Consider the following 17,266-nt stretch of genomic DNA (forward strand, 5'->3'; position numbering starts at 1 on the left):
CCAACATTGCCGCTCCCCGACTGTTGTGACATTTTTCTGCTTTTCTATTTGCTGCACAGCCACAAAAGGAACATGCAATAGTAATACATTAAACCACATCTTTTCTTGAACTCTCAAGTAGAAAATATCAAGAAGTCACTTCAAACGCTGCTTTCTAAATGCTCGAACAATTGATCATGTAAACAACCATGTCTGTCCACTCATTAACTTTACATAGACACCATTTAGTGCAACAGCATCACCTGGTTAAGAGATTCAAGATTTTCAAATTCAAGGATCTGATGAGGATGCTTGTTATTGGGGTTTAATTAACTTGAGCTCCAAACAGCACTGATAAATCGAGTGCACTCAAAGCCATCTGGATAAAAAAAAATACTAATTCACTGAAGCAAAAAGCAGATCAGAGCCGCAGAAGTGTGGCGACTGCTCCAGAGATAAGACCTGAGCTTTTAGAGGTGTATGCAAAATACTATTGTGATTGCTAGGTGTTTTGGGCCTTTTTAATTCAGACTATAATCATTGACCAATATGGTTTGAATATCAAATAAAAGATCATTCTGTTACCTGTTCTGGGGGGAAACAAAAACCGTGCATTTGGATCTTGTTAAACATTGTCTAGAGCTTTTGGGAGATTATCCATGTGATATGAGCAAATTCAGTCAAATTAATCTCAAAGATCTTGGGAGGCACTGAATCATAACTACAAATATGAAATTGGCCTCAGTTGGATAACTTGTTTAAATCCATAAAAAACATAATTTAGAAAGTCTCTTGACGACGTTGGAATTGAATGCACAGTCTGACTGCTCCAAAACTTGGCATGTACAAAACCACAAGATATTTGTGCATTGATTTTATAAGCCCTCCCCCCAAAAAACAACAAAAAAACATTTTTGTAAACAAGTTTTAAAACATTCTAAGTTATACAGTTATACTCATAAAGCCATTTTAAAGATTTCAGTGTTGTCGACAATGACACTGTAACCATGAATCTAGTCAAGAATAAACAAATTACCTTCTTAAAGAGGTATGCCCCAAATGTAAAATTGTATGTCCTTCCAAAGCTGTATGACTCAATTTCCTATGTAAAACACAAAAAGAAAGACGCTGAAATCCAAAGAGCACTTGAAAGAACGGGATCAGTGCTGATGACCAACAACAACAAAAAAGCACCATATAAATTGTCCACATGACACAGTTGCTACATTCCAATTCTTTCATATAAGAATTGATTGACATTTTCAAGATTATCAGCTTATAAAAACGATGAGAACTTAATTCACATTTCACAAAACTTCCATTCAACAACATTATTAGTTTCAATCTTGTTCATAGCAGGTGATATTGATTTCAGAGTCTGACTGTGAAGCTCATGATTTTAATGGTAGAAAACACTTAATATTTTTCCTTTCTCGTTTGAGTTGTAATGCCGTCTCACAAATCACCTCTTCATCACTGAACTGTGTCCATGGAGAAGAATGTCCGGTCAATCAATAATGTTGATATGGGTGATGTGAACACAAGCTGCATCACTTTTTCACCACAGATGTCCAAGAACATGCAACTTATATTAGCTAACAAGAGTGAAACAACTCCATTCCTATGTTACTGCAAGACAAAAGATAGACAAATAACAACAGCAATGTTAGTTGCACTGTTTATATCCATCGATAAAAGGTCAAATCTTCATAAAGAATCTTATTTTGGGAAGTTTCATCAAAGAAGAAGAAAAACATGCATCAAGTAATGACGTGGATTTCCATTACAGAATTCGCTTGTGTGGAAATGTTTCGCTTTCTTGCCTTGGTGCTTTTATTTCATCCTTCAATATTCAGTGTGAAAGAATAAAATCCCTTTAGCTGCTGTCATATTGTCACTGGCAGGAAGGGCTTTCCTCGTGTGGTCGAACAGACTGCCGCTTGGGGCACAAAATCTTGGCGAAGGCCCGGCGAAAGCTGCTGTGGCAAAGAGGGTAGAGGAAAGGGTTGATGGCTGAATTGAGCCAAAGGAGCCAAAAAGTGACTTCGTACCAATGATGTTCCACACAGCTACCGCTGCAGGCCGCCCGTATGATCATAAGGAGGGTGTACGGTGCCCAACACACCCCAAAAACGCACACTATGACTGCCAAGGACTTGGCAATCTTCTTATCTCTCAAGAGACGCGCTTGTCCTCCGCTTCTGCATGGCGCGCACGGATTTGATGCCTCCTGCGCTCGTATTATTCGCGTCCTTAACCATCTGCTGAGCAACCCTCGCTTCTTAATGGTTGTCTCCATTGTCAAAGACACAGAGTGGGTGCTGCTGGGATCACCGCTGGACGACGGCGAAACCTCATTCTCATCTTTAATCACGGCCGAAACGGTCGCTGGCTCACTAGAAGACACCTTGCGCGTTTTGACGAAGAAAACGGACGATGCCTGTCCGTCGATGACCCTCCAGCCGTCCTCCTTCTCGGCCTCCACATGCGCCATGCGACTCCGGTTACGCCGCTGGATGTTGAGATAGATGCTGAAGTTGAAGAAGGCCACGGAGATGAACGGAGAGAAGAACTCGAAGGTCGACGCGGAGAGCAGAAAGTACCAGGTGCAGTAGAACTCGGCGAAACATTCGTCCTCCGGAACGATGCTTTCTCCAACCATTAGTTCCCAGAAGATGATGGCTGGTCCGTAGAGGAGGAATGCCAAAACCCACACCGCCAACATCTTGACCACTGCCAGACGAGTGACGCCCTGCTGGGCCCGGTACCTCACCTATGGAATAAGACGAAAGATTAAAGTCAAACGAGAGAGACACATAAAATAGCCATAGTTCAGAGTCATAAATTGGTTTGGGAGGGATCCCTGCCAGCTATCGCACTCAATAAAGTCTATGCACACTCAGTGTGACTGCTTCTTCTTTTTTATGATTTATTCAATTCACAACCTAGGATTCAGAGCACTGCGAGGAAAATAACCAATTTTAGTTCTGCAGAACTGATCGGTTATACTGTGAGCTAATGATTTGGACCAGTTCGACTAATTTGGCTTTTAAAAGTTAATCAGCGTGTCTGATTAATCTGATGACGTGACAATACAATTTACATTTAATAAAAGATCAAGACATGTGACTAAATCACTTTACAACATGAATACCCTTTTTTTATAAACAAGTTCTGGTTGCTCTGTTTCAAAACCTAGCAAGCTGCCTTTCTTTCTACTGCCTTAGGAGAAAAATAGGAGGATTTACACAAGTAGTTTCAGATTTATTACTCTGTAAAGCCTATAGGAAATTATAGGCCAAAATATAAAAAAAATTATTTTATATATGTTTTTGTTGAGTATCATATTTAATCCATCAGGCATTCATGGCTCATATAGTTAGATATAAGCGATATAGGCATGGACATTTGTACAATTACACTAAAACAGTTTTTACTGGATAAAAAAAGTCAACTATCAATCAAGTTTTGATCATGTAAATAATTCAGAAGCTTTTCAAATTAACTTTAAATCTTCTGAAATATAGCAATGAATAATTGACAGGAGTAATCGTCTCCGCTGATGGACACTGTAACAATAAGGCTGTCTTCGCCATAGCACCTCACTCTCTAGAGACCGGCCTGAAACACTTTTCATTTCAGTAATTTAAAAATGACAATTGGAAAGATGACAACCAGAGAAAGGAATCATCTATTCGAAAAAGACAGGAGTCCTCAAGGGTGTTTTCTTGTTATGAACTAATACCATTTCAGCCCTGAAATTATAGCAAATAATAGTCTTTAGGGAGTGAGGAATATATTTGTAACTACCTCAGACAAACATCAAGGTATTTCACACCTTCTATAGCCCTTGAACTGAATTCTGGGTTGCTGGAGATGCAGTTTTGTTGACACAATGCCCATTTCAGTTTTGATGTGCCGCCCAATTGAAAAGCACTACTACATTTTTCCTTATAATAGATGTTAAATTCGACGAAAATGTCCACGGAAAATTTTTTTTATTTCCTTGTACACGTAAACATTGGATTATTAACCATTATTGATTACTTTGCAATGACATACGACAGTTTGGCCAAAAACATTTGCTAAATAATAATAATATTTAATCGTACTTATGAGAAAACATGACATGTTGACCTCAAAGGTTGGGGATTGTTGATATGTTAATCCCCATACACACAACCTTTGGAAAAACACACAACCTTTGGAAAAACACACAACCTTTGGAAAAACACACTACCTTTGGAAAAACACACTACCTTTCCTAAACCTTATTCTGTTCAAAACATACCTAAGGAAAGAACCATCTCTGTCTTTAATAATTCACCACCAAGGAGAATAATTAAAGCCAGACATACTTGTCAAACACCACTGATACTATCACATAAACCACTATTTTCGATTACTGGCAAGTCTTTCTGAAATGACATTTGAGGTTTGAAAAGCATTTAACTTTGTCATTTATGACGGATGACAGATCGTTACTCTTTCAAAAGCAATCTCAGATAAACCCCATTGACATGTTGTCAACAGGAAGTAACGGCATTAAACAATGAGTACTTCAGAAGAGCTGGATAAGAAATGTATTTTGCAAAATATGCAAATTTCAATACATTATGCATGAAGCCGCGGTGGAATAAACTACTGAGATGTCATTGCATAATCTATTAAAAGTTATGCTGCAGATATTCAGTCACAAGCAGTTAAATTACCTTTCAACACATCGGCCAAGATCTCGTAAATTTGTTATTGTAGGGCATATCTATGCCTTAATGTTTCTTAACAATCTTGATACTATATTTTCCACAGGAAATCAATATTTGCATTTCATAATTCGCCCAAACCCTGCTCTGGAACGTCAAAAGCTGTTAAAGGACTGGGAAATGGGCTTTAACGCCATTTTCACTTGGCGCATTCGTCTTTCACAGTAGCGCATCATTCCCATGTTTTCTGAGCTTATTTTACTCAACAGTTTCGTTGAATGTGAAGAGAGGTTATTTAAGGACCTCAAGAACCCAAATTCATCATCATTTTGCTGTTTGCAATGGAGATAAATGCACACACTGAATGGAAAGAAATATTGAACTTCCTTCCCCTTCCTTCCTTTTATGATTTCACCAAAAGAGCTGGTGTGCAGCGACGTGGTTTTAAAAGCTACTTCAGATCCAGCTACTTTAAAACTGTACAAGCAACTCATGATATAAAGTAGTTAATCGATGGGCAGCTACTCATTAAAAACCAGTTAGATACAGAACCAGCTACGAACATAAAGCAGAAAAGTACATTAAAGCAATTCAAACGGGTGATATTTTTTAAACATATAACTTTTAGATTATATAATTAATAATTTAATCAGAGAAGCATTTAGCTCGCTCAGAAACGATGGATTTGAATGAATGAATCTTGATTAAAGTGACAGCATTAAACTTGGACGGATATAATCTACACTTTAACATCCAAATTAACCAATTCAGTATATAAAGTCTTGCCAGTGTCATATTTAAAAGAGGTAAAAGTGCATATACTTCCTCATATTACATGCATAAAATAGTGACTTTGGATAAAGTTGGTACTGAAAGAGATAGATGTCTGCTTTCGGTTTTACTCTTCAACCCAGGTGAAAAAAAGTGCACTAAAATACACTTAAGCTAATCTTAAAGTGTACTCAACTGTGCTATTTTGAGACACCATGTGTATGAACTAAAATGCGCTTTAATCATACTATCTTTGTATTAAAAACGAATTTAGTGTACACATTAACCTATCTTTTGAATATACTCATCATAAACACTTCTGTATATTTAGGGTACAGTATCTTACTACACACAAAAAGTAAATTCAAGTGTTATATTATATTAAGTGTACTTAAGTACCACAGTTGGGAAAATTTACTAGTCATAAGTTAACTGTGGTACTTAAGTGCACTTAATATAAATGCACTAATTTGCACTAACAATTAAATTTATTTTATTAAATGTATAATTTATTAAAGCATTCAGAGCGCACTTAAGAAATACACTAATAAAACTCCTCTTCAGATTTTTTTAATGCACAAAAATCTATATCAGTGGTATTTAATATACTTTAAAATACTTTTTCAAGTGCACTGAAGTACTGTTGTGTCTAACTTTCACAATTTCATTTAGCACAAATGTGCTTGTTTGTACTTAAGTATTGTTTAGTGCATTGAGGGATACTTTATTTTTACTTTAAGAGTTACCCTCTTTAGATCACCAATTAAACTGTAACACAGACACACATGTGGTTTCCTTTACAGTAGCCATTTTGGTGGGTAGGTGCCTGTTTTAGACATGATTTTTAGCCGTGTGGTTTTCATCAGAGGCCTCTCTCAGTATGTAAAGGTCAGGAGAGGGGGCAGCCTTGTTATAGTCGCTCCGCGTGAGTTAATACAGCCCCACAGAATCACTATGCAGCTGCCTGCATGTCCAAAATAGCTGTCTGTAGCATGCCAGTCATAAACCAGAATTCAGTCAAGCCAATAGAAAAGATTGAGAGGGACACTCAAAAAACACTTATGGAACAAAACAGCTGTGCATTGCAATACAAGACCAAAGAGTACTTCCTGTACTTTTTACATTCGTTACGAAACAAGCCCATCTTCTAGTGAGCTACCCATGTAGGAAGCAGTTTAAGGCATTGTCTATGCACTTTCCGACACAGAAGCTGTTCTAAAAGATAGGAAGCATAATTCCAAAGCAATGAAATTCTATGGCAGTCTTTCATAAACTCTATAAAATAAAGATTCTTTATTGGCGTCAGTGGTTCCATGAAGAATCTTTAAAGGCTTAGTTCAGCCAAAAAAGAAAGTTCTGTCATTAATTACTCATCCTCATGACTCTTTATTGGCATCAGTGGGAATCTTCGAAGGCTTAGTTCACCCAAAAATGAAAGTTTTCCTCATGTTGTTCCAATCCAATAAGACCATTGTTTTTGGGTGAACTTTCGCTTTAACATCAAAGGAAACATTCCATTCCACAAAAGCTTCTTTAGATAACTCAAATGTTCTTTACTCAGTCTAAGAAATAATTGCTCTTTCAACCCTCTGGGGTTCTTCGGTCATTTATGACCCGAAATTTTTTTTTAAAAAAATGTTACAAATCGTAGCTTCATCGGAATGGTCCGAAACTTGGTGACTTTTTTGGTACTTGGTATATGAACACCCCAAAAAATTGGGGACAGGATTTTAAAAGTCTAAGTGGTCGTAAAAAAAATAGTCACACTCAGGGTCTTCGGGTCAAAAATGACCCGACATAGGAAATGAATGGGAAATTTGCAAAAATATGAAAATACTGAGTTTTTTTGTGTGTACAATCTACAAATCAGCCACGATGCAGAAAAAAAGCATACAACAGTGAAGGGGTGAATCTCTAAAACATCAAGAGTGCAAAACAGACAAAAAAATTCACACACACACACACACACACACACTTATACACACAAAAACACACACAAATGAAAGTATCATTGCAAAAGCTAATTTTGGGAAATGTGTGAAATAAAAGAAATTATTCATCAATGTAAGAAATAAAGTGCACAGCAATAAAAGCATGAGGCTGTAAGCCATCAAGGTTGCAAAATAGACACACTCACTCACACACACACACACACACACACACACATAGGGAAATATGAGACTGGTGAAACTGTAACAGAGATATGTGAGAATATGTGAAATAAAATCAATGAATCAAATAAAGGGGAGACATTGGATCCAAAATGCAAAAGTCACACACCATGTCTCTCTCTTGAACACACACACACACACAAACACACACACACAAGCACGTGTGCACGCACGCACGCACACACGCACAAACAGAGTAAGGTCAAAGGATGGAATTCTTCCCTAGTAACCTCCAGGCCTATTCGAGCGACCCAGGCCCAGCGTGACACTTTTTTTATTTTTCTATTTTCCATTTACATGTACTGTTTGAAAATGATTATACGTTTGCTGTTATTTTTGTTTTTTGTTCATAATTGCTGTTGGCAATTTTGAAGAGTTACTGTTCATTGAATTGCAAAAAATAATTTTAATGGAAATGTTTATAATAAAAGGTAAATAAAAATATGTTATGATTTAAATAATGTAATTTTTTTTATTAAGTTAGAATTAAAACAATGGGTAACAGAATGCTTTCCATTTGTTCTCTTTCTAGTGCAATGTTCAGGTTTGACTGTATTATAAAGTAAAACTGGCACTTGAAATTACCATTTAAATCAACCAAACAAACAAAAAAAAAAAAAACTTGACAAAAATAGTCTTTGAGAATCTGTGATTATATATTAAAATCCACAACCTGAAATAAATAGGCAAATATGTGCAAAAATCACTAGAATTCACAAGCCTTTCTACAGAGAGCTGTACATTCTCTCTAGTGGTAAAAATGTGCTATTGCATGATAAAAATGCTTAATTTGTCCACCAGATGGCACCAATCTAATTTCAAAAATTGTTTTCTATAGGCCTTGGCTGTACTTTAAAATAAAATACAGCATTAATAAAAATAAAAATAAAAATACATATATATATAAATTTTCTATTATATTCAATGGGAAAAAATGGATCATAATTATTGGATAAAAATTCATTATTCATTATTATTATCATAAAATTCTCTCAAAACACAAAAAAAGAAAGAAAAAATATTATTGAACAAAAATACATTTGATTGATTTTACTGAAAAAAAGTATACCTGAATCCCGGCCTCTGGGTCATTTTTGACCCGAAGGTCCTGAGTGTGACTCATAAATGAAGAACCCCAGAGGGTTAAAAACTGTTCAACAGAAGTGGATCTTTTATGGCACTGCTGTGAAAACCGTCCTTTGTAACCTTTATTTTGAAGTGGATATGCTCTAAAATGTTCAGAATTGGTCATTTCAGTTGGGATGAAGACAGCAAGGCAGCTCAACTGGTTTTGGAACAGAGCCCAAGTTTGGATTTTTAATAAACCCACTGGTCTTAAGGTTGACTCACTGTGAAGTATGAATATAAATTGATGATGTCGTCCATGACTAACAAATCAGATATTTGCAGTAAATTGCACTGAAAAATTCATGACCATAGAGCAGTTGAAGGCTGGATCCGCAGAGGATGCGAGCTCCATCCGTTGGGTGGGCCGCTTTTATCTAAGATCTGTCGCCGGGGCAGCAAGTCATTTGCTTATTATTCATCTGATTGCAAAAACATCGTCTTCGGTGTCTTGTGGGTTTTGTGAACAACTCATTTGTTTCAGACAAAAGGGAAATTTGCAGTGCCTCATCTGAGGCACCAAGCGAAAACTTGGTTTTTATGCGTTTGTGGGAGACAATTGGAATATTTGAAAAACATCAAATGTTTCTGACATTATGGACAAAAGAATGGGTTGCAAACACTGAATATTGTAATTGCTCACAAGTTTTGCTTTGTGTTGCTTTGAGATGTGTACTGCAAATTTATCTTTTAAACAAAAAACTGAACTTGTACAAGAAAAAAGGGGCAAGACTTAATTTTGTCTTTTAGGAATTGATTGTGATTGAGAATCGCTGGTTTGTTTGAGGCAGGTAGTCGAAGAGCAGAGGTTGGCTTATTTTTGGTCTATTTTGATGAAAAACTACTACGATATTGTCTTTGGAAGAACAGATTTGCCAGAATTCATTGTGTTGAGACAATGGTGGACGAGGCAAGAAAAATGTCAACCTTTAATATATTTAATGCAATACTGAAGAGTCCTGATAAAAAATAATGATATCTTATTTAACGTCTGGAGCTTGACAACGCTGCACTTTCAAATTCTAGAAAAGCAGTAGCCAGTACAATACCATTTTTCATTTTGTGCTCCACTGAAAACGTGACATGCAGGTTTGGACTGGCATTTACTGACTATTACTTTAAGTAGACTAATTGGATGTTGATACTTACAGCTCGGGTAACGGACAAGAAGCGATCATAGCTGATTAAGACGATATTGAAGACGGAAGCCGTACACAACAAGTAGTCCATCACAAGCCACAGCTTACACAGTCCACGGCCCAGCATCCACCTGCCCGTCAAGATATAGGGCATGTAGACGGGGATGCAAAAGGCCCCTGGAAAGAGAGAGACACATCACATTTTACTTTATTATATACAGTCCTCGGCTGGTATCAATGGCCACATGCTTCTCCTGCTCAGGATATAATAGGTCCTTCAGAGCACAAAATCAATGGATCATGTCACGAAGGAGTCGCTTCTCAACGTGACCAATAAACCTGAGCCATTATCAAAAAGCCATCGAGCTGCAAAGGGAACGGTGGCTGCTTTCTGAGCTCTCTAGCTCTTTCTCTTGCTTCTCCGCACCTAGAAGCATCAGGAGAAAGCTTTTTCACAAAGCCATACAAAACCGCAATCTCATCACTGTCTAGTCCTTGAAGGATGCTGAGATTTCACGTCTGTCATACTGTCAAAGACACAGCCATGGCTCTGTTATTTAGAGCCTTTGAGCTGGTTGGTATCCACAAAGAAAAAAAGCAGTGCTTTGTTGCACTTTGTTTATCTAAACTACGTGGGCATGTTTTCAGGTGGAGCGGCACCTCTTATCTCTCAAACCAAGTTGTTTTATTATTTATTTTTCAAAGGACTTCCACTGAGCAATACATCGGCTGAGCACTAATGCCTGTGAGCCGCAAATAAACACTCAAGCAGGCAGAGAGGGTTTGGTGAACAGACCACGAGGCTGTGGCTCTCATATCTTAATGCACTCTTAATCCAAGCCAATAATTGATGGTGCCAGCGCACCACAGAGCAGCAGAGAACTAAAGGTCTCTGTCTTGGTGCTGCAGATGGATGGGTGTAATCATTGCTTTTTCCACCTCAGAACTGGCTTTGCTAAGACAGCATGACAGGAATATGGTCTAGAAATAAAAGACAAAATATATGGCTCATTGGGAAATTTGAGTCTTCGTCCATATAGTGGATGAAGCAAGAAAACATCACCTGTTAATGCATGTATATGCAATACTGAAAATTACTGATGAAAATAGTTAAGCTCGGATGCCCATTCACTTTCAATTACTGGAAATGATAAAAATGGATGGCGTATTGGGAAATTTGGAACTGATTCACTTTAGGACAACCATTGTGGGGTTTTCATTGCCAAATATAATGGTGATATAATACACGAAATACAATTTAATGACAGCAAATAAGACAAACATTTATTTCACCCCATATAACTACTCACAATTCACAAGCATAAAGAAAATTAAACCAATGCAAATAATGTCAGAATTGGTTAAATTAGGATGCAGGACCATTTCTGTGGTTTTGGGAGGTTTTGTATTCCTTGGAGAAAATGAACTTTTGTTGTGGTTGCTGTTGGGAGTGGTCTAATCACTCTCCGGGTTTCCAAGATGAGGTCAGAGCAGACAAAACCGGAGAAATGTGGTTTATGTAATAATTCACTCAGAATCCATTTCCTGCGAAGTAGTGATGTGGTATGGACTGCAAACCATGTATAATCAGGATTATGAACATACAGACATACTCTCTAAAACTGAGCACAGGTACAATAATTGACATTTATCATGTGGAGACAGGTCATGCTAATGAGAACTGACTTGTAAAACTGAGCGAGAAAGCAATACACAATACCTAGACCCCAATATGTTGGCCATTGTTGACCATTTAGAGATTATCAACACTGAATGGTAATAGTTGTATATGTTCTTTTTGTACATTTCTGGTACTTATTGTGCAAAACAGAACTCGAAAAAGTCTGTCTTGGACGGATAAAATGTGTCTGTCTAGTCTGGCATCGATCTCTCTGTTGCATTTCCACTACATGTGTTTGATCGATCCGGCATTGCTCATCAGCTACACCTGCGTGTTTTATCAAGTAAGGTGAAGCCTAATACATGTAACTTTTCTTTGCACTCTCATTTGGGTGTTTATCAAAGCCAATATTCCCACAGATCTCATCAGATGTACAGTATATAGGATTTCCAGATCGCTTTGATCCTGTAGAACAAAGGGCTTCCCATTGCTCGATGACACATTGATCATTTTTTAAAGAGATATAATATCTTATATTCACATGCACAAATGCAATGCCAAATCAAGCGCTTATGAAGCATTTTGAGTTGAAGTTAATTCAAATGCACGTTTGTACATACCAACAAGGAAGTCTGATATAGCCAAATTAAGGAAGAAGTAATTGCACTGATTTCTGAGGCTCTTGTCCACGACGAACGCGAGAATAACCAGCGCGTTCCCGACCACCACCACGACCACCAGAGTTATCATGAGGATCGCCAGAATGACCATCGTGTACCCTGGGAACGGAGCCCCATCCGAGCTGAGGGTCGTGCTGTTGGAGCTAGAGGAATTGAAGCAGTTAACCATTGTCAGATCGAGGACTTCTGGAGAACCAGCAACAGGTCTGAAGTCATCATGTGAACCTATTCCCGCTGGCGATGATGACAGCAGAGCTTTCATCCCTTTAGGGCTGCATTAACTTCAGCGCGCGGCGGAATCATCATCCAGTTGGAGTCTCCAAACGCCTGAGGAGTGCGCGCATCTTTGATGCGTCCAGTGCAATACCAGAAACACATGAAGTGAAATGACTCCTTCCTGAGGGGAACTCCAAGTCCGTGCACTGAGACTGAGCGCAAAGTTTGTGCTCTACGATTTTCCAACAGAATAGCGCGTTCCCGTCATGCGCGCACATCAACTGTTGCGCTCTCGCGCCTCCCGTTGGGTTGCGCGCTGTTCTCAGACAGACACGAGATGAACGCGGTTCACTTTGCAGCTTACCTTTGTGAGGATCTGGTTGCAGAATGATATCCAGAATTGCATACAGTGCAATGAACATTTTCCTCCCTCCATTTGTCCGAGTACAGAGAATATTATTTTAATTCAATCACACAGTGCGATTACTTGTATAGCTCTGCTTAAATAGTTGTTATACACACTTGAGTGACCCATGCATTGAGAATCAACATACATTTACTTAAAAACCAAACACAGTATAAGTTGTTTTCAGATATTCTATCTTTAATACAACTGTGACCCTGGACAACAAACCAGTCATAAGGGACAATGTTTTTCAAATACATCACCTGAAAACGGAACAAATTAGTATTTTATTGCGTTTTATGAATGTTTAGACATTTTAAGGGAAAATAACAAAGATACTCATGAATTCGTTTACAATGGCAATAATTTAATATTTTTCAAGTTAACCCAAAATTCAAATCATGTACGCATGTCATTCAAAATCTATTTAAAATCCTCTGAACCAATTCCCCTTCCCACTCTTTAGGACTGGCTTTGAATGATGAAAGAAATTCCAACATGAATCCTGTCCACCTTTTTTGACTAGTGTATTAGTGCTCTTGTGCTGTTCAGTGGTTTCAGAACCATGGACAGCAGCTATTGCCATCCACTCAAGGCAAAGCTCAGGCAGGTTATTTTCTTCAAAGCATTCCTTCCATACCCAGTGGCTGTGCCTCAACTACATTATATACTATGTCGCCTTTTATAAGGCATGATGGAAAAAACAGACTGTAAATTCAAGCATTTAAGAGAGAAAAAAAGGTTAATGCCTCAATCAGAGTACATGGCGTTAAAGGCATGACAAATAAACATCCTAATTGCACTTTTAAGTTTTAAATTGCACACCATGTACAGTACGCCTCCTCTTCCTAAAGTCTGTGTTCTAGGTATAAAAAAATCTTAATTACTCTCGCTGTCAGAGATGTGGTTTTCTTTTCCTGCGTGAGTCATTTCCCTACTGACACAAAAGACTGACTTTAGCCCTGTGTGCTCTTCCTCAGCTGTGCACCAGAGCAAGACGGTAGGAGACACTTTGCCCCTGCATTTCACACACACATGCGTGACATTGATACTGAAATAATGGTGCATCTGTGAAATCCAATTTAGTGGCATTGCATGGCGCAGCTCCTTTAACTTCCATTAGTCCAGCAGTTGTGCAGTTAAATTCTATCTAAAACCCTTTTAAATGTGTCATTCTACTTTAATTACGATGGGCTAATTAAGCCCTGGGCTCTTAAACTAGGGATTCTTATCTAGGCCCCACAGTGATACCAATCATTTGCAAAGAGGGTCACTTGAGAGGCTGGGGAGTGATTCGATTAGCTTAAGTGTGTTGTTAAAACGTGGAACAAATGCTATAAAAGCACAGTAAAACATCTAATTCCTGGAAGATCTCAATGCCAAATCTGACACAAGTGCCCAACTAGTTTAAAGCCTAAAAAGTCACCATGAGATCAAAACGGATGCTATTTGATTGATGCATTTTATTCTAAAGAAGAAAAGCTTTCATTCCACCATTTTTTTGCGAGTTGTGTTGTTGTAAGGGTTAAAGCCTTCTTAGTCTTGTTTCAGTTTGCAACATTTCATGTTGCTAATGAGCAGGGATTTCAAACACTAAAGCATTTGGACTAAAAACATTCAGGCAGGTGCCAGAAGAAGATAACATGGAAAGAGGCTAAGTGCAATCAAGTTCTTTGTTGTATTATTCTTGCAGAGGAAGCAGAATTCCGCGTATTCCCAGAGCCCAGAGCGAGAGCTACAACTCGTTTCAACTGGGATCTGCTCTATCACCTTCTAAAGAAGTAGCAGAGACTCTTATGAAATAAGCTTTTGTCTGCTCCCTTCTGATGTTTGATCTCCAGAGATGAAGAGGCCTGACCCCTTTTTTAAACAAACAACAACGGCCATCTCCAAATGCCACTTGAGACGATAAAACAACATGAATTATCATTCTGCTCTGGTCTTCTTGCTTCCCAAGGCCTCAACGGAGGACAGCTAATGTGCTGATTTGATTTCTCCCACGATTAATATTATTCATTGATACTGTTGTCAGCCAGGTTACAAGAGGGAAGGGTTTCTTATCCACCATGCAAATTAGACACTTTCATGCAATGCTAATGGTTCTCTCTTGGTGTCTATGTTTGGAGGGATATTATCTGGTCAAGTCGAGTTGTGAAGTTCAATATTGCATTTATTCTCACAATGCACCAAATGGCTGATTAGCATGTTGGAGATCTGGCTTAGGCTGCTTAAAATGTACCTAAACAAAGCATGGTATTTTCTAACATACTGTAAAGATATTTGTAGTTAAGGTTTTTCTGACATGGCATTTAGTGGTGTGTGATAGAGATGCTGTGGTCGAAAGAAAGTTAGTTGGAGCAATGATAAGATGCCAAACAATCCTTGAGCAAGTTTTTCCCAGTCAAATCAATAATTAGCATGTTGGAGATACATTTTAGGCTGGCGAAACACAGCACTGCATGTTCAAGTGTACAGTCCAACTATCTGTACCAAAAAACAACAACAACGACAACAACTCTTTGGCAGATATGAATTTTCGCATGTCACAAAACTTTTTAGCCATCAAATTGGCAATTTTCATGTCACATAACTGGCTTCGACAATTTCAAAAGTGCCAATGCACAGCATGGCATTGTCTGGTGTATTATGGAATTATTTCCATCCAAATATAGTGCAATTCCTCACCTGATGTCATTTACACTAACATTATTCTGTGGCTCAAAGTAAAAGAGATCTTCTGGTTATAGTTCAGATGTGATTTGTTTAGACTGTTTGGTGGTCAAATAGAAAATTAGCATGTTGGTTTAGTCAATGCTAATTTAATGCTTCGGGATTCATCCCTAGGGAAAACAGTTTTCACATTTGCTGCCATGATTCTTTGTACCAAATAAAGACATCCATTACCCAGGGCAAAAATGAGCTGCCAGACTTGCCCGGATTAATTTTTTTCCAGTCAAAATCAATGGTTATCTTGTTGGAGTTATGGTTTAAACTGTCGAAACACAGCATTACAATTATTCAAACCAAAAATTAGCTTGATTCTTCTGCGGAAATCAAAGGTTCAGTTAACCTTGCTTATCATAACCAATCTTTTCTACAAGAACTGTTTGGACATCTAATTGCCAAGTTGCATATCACAAATTTATTTGTCACTTTAAAAAGAGCATGGTATTGTCTTGAGCAGGAGTTATTTCTATCAATATATATATACATATAGCACAATTCCTCATCAGATGTCATCTACACCAATGTGAAACTGTTGCCCAAGATTAGAGAGGTCTTTTGGTTACAGTTCAGATTTTTGTTCAGACTAACTGTGGGGTCACAGCACTGCATTTACTGAGATACTGCAGTTATTTGCAGAGAAGCTTTATTTCTTGATCAGAAACTATATTAGAGTCGTTCTTTGGGGAAACAGTTTTCACATTTGCTGCCATGGTTCTGTAGACCAAATCAAAGACATCCATTACTGAGGGCAAAGATTAGGTGCCCAACAGGCCCTGAGCAAATTTTGCCCAGACAAATCAATGGTTAGCTTGTTGGAGATATGGTTTATGCTGCCAAAACACAGCATTGCAATTATTTGAACCAATAATTAGCTCGATTCTTCTGCAGAATTCCAAGGTGCATTTATTTGCACGCCATAATGGATTTATTTTCTTCCAAAAAGGTTTGGCAATTAGCATAGTCACAGATCTATTTTCGTCACTTAAAAAGCGTATTAAAAAGGGTATTTCTATCAATATATATAGCGCAGTTCCTCACCATCAACACTAATTTGATGTTCTGGCCAAAAATAAAAGCCATCCATTGGGTACAGTTGAGATGAGACGGTTGAGCAATTTTAGTTTGGACTGTTGAGTAATCAGATGGACAATTAGCAAGTTGTTTTAGCCAATTTAATGTATCAGTGCACCGCACCATTATTTGAAAAGAACCTTGATCCCTTGTCAGAAACTATATTAGCTGAGATTCATCCTTTGGGAAAACAGTTTTCACATTTGCTGCATGATTCTGTAGACCAAATAAAATATTTTTCAGGGCAAATATTATGTGCCAAACAGTATTGCATGCAAGGCAGATTTAGACTTATACTCAGAAAACATGTCACAGCAAAACACCACCAAAGCATTTAGCAATGCCCCTTGAGTCGAAGCAAGCAATTGAATCTGAAAGGGTAGGTGCTGACAGTCAAAAGATGTGTTAATATTCATTGAAAGGAAATAGAGTGGGAACACAGGGAGGGAGACCTAGAGGCAGGCATGAAAGAATAGGCCAGAGAAAAGGGAATAGATGCATGAAGAGAGGATGAAAGTGAGAAGACTACGACTATCGCTGCAGACAGGAAAGAGTTCAGAATGTCAAAGACCCCAAGGTATTTAAAAAGGAAGACAGCGACGATATGTGTGTGTGCCTTAGACAAAGAGTGGAACCAAGGCGAGACGTCAAAAAGCA

The 17,266-nt window shown here is 38.0% G+C and overlaps 1 protein-coding gene across 1 annotated transcript; it reads right to left on the reverse strand.

Moving 5' to 3' along the window:
• Positions 1–1,369: 1,369 nt before the first annotated feature.
• Positions 1,370–16,285, reverse strand: LOC113075274 (histamine H3 receptor-like). Its single transcript, XM_026247967.1, has 3 exons — positions 12,130–16,285; positions 9,899–10,065; positions 1,370–2,752 (listed from the first exon to the last, which is right to left on the reverse strand). The coding sequence occupies exons 1-3, from the start codon at positions 12,449–12,451 to the stop codon at positions 1,874–1,876; spliced, it is 1,368 nt and encodes a 455-aa protein (XP_026103752.1). The 5' UTR covers positions 12,452–16,285; the 3' UTR covers positions 1,370–1,873.
• Positions 16,286–17,266: the final 981 nt, after the last annotated feature.

The sequence above is a fragment of the Carassius auratus genome, unplaced genomic scaffold (assembly GCF_003368295.1).
Source record: "Carassius auratus strain Wakin unplaced genomic scaffold, ASM336829v1 scaf_tig00016667, whole genome shotgun sequence".
Classification (NCBI taxonomy): Eukaryota; Metazoa; Chordata; class Actinopteri; order Cypriniformes; family Cyprinidae; genus Carassius; species Carassius auratus.

Excerpts from the sequence above, each read along its gene's own strand:
- LOC113075274 (XM_026247967.1), bottom strand. The coding sequence starts at position 12,451 with ATGAAAGCTCTGCTGTCATCATCGCCAGCGGGAATAGGTTCACATGAT. Across the intron at positions 10,066-12,129 it reads TATATCAGACTTCCTTGTTG|GGGCCTTTTGCATCCCCGTC; the intron begins GTATGTACAAAC and ends CTCTCTTTCCAG. Across the intron at positions 2,753-9,898 it reads TCTTGTCCGTTACCCGAGCT|GTGAGGTACCGGGCCCAGCA; the intron begins GTAAGTATCAAC and ends CTTATTCCATAG.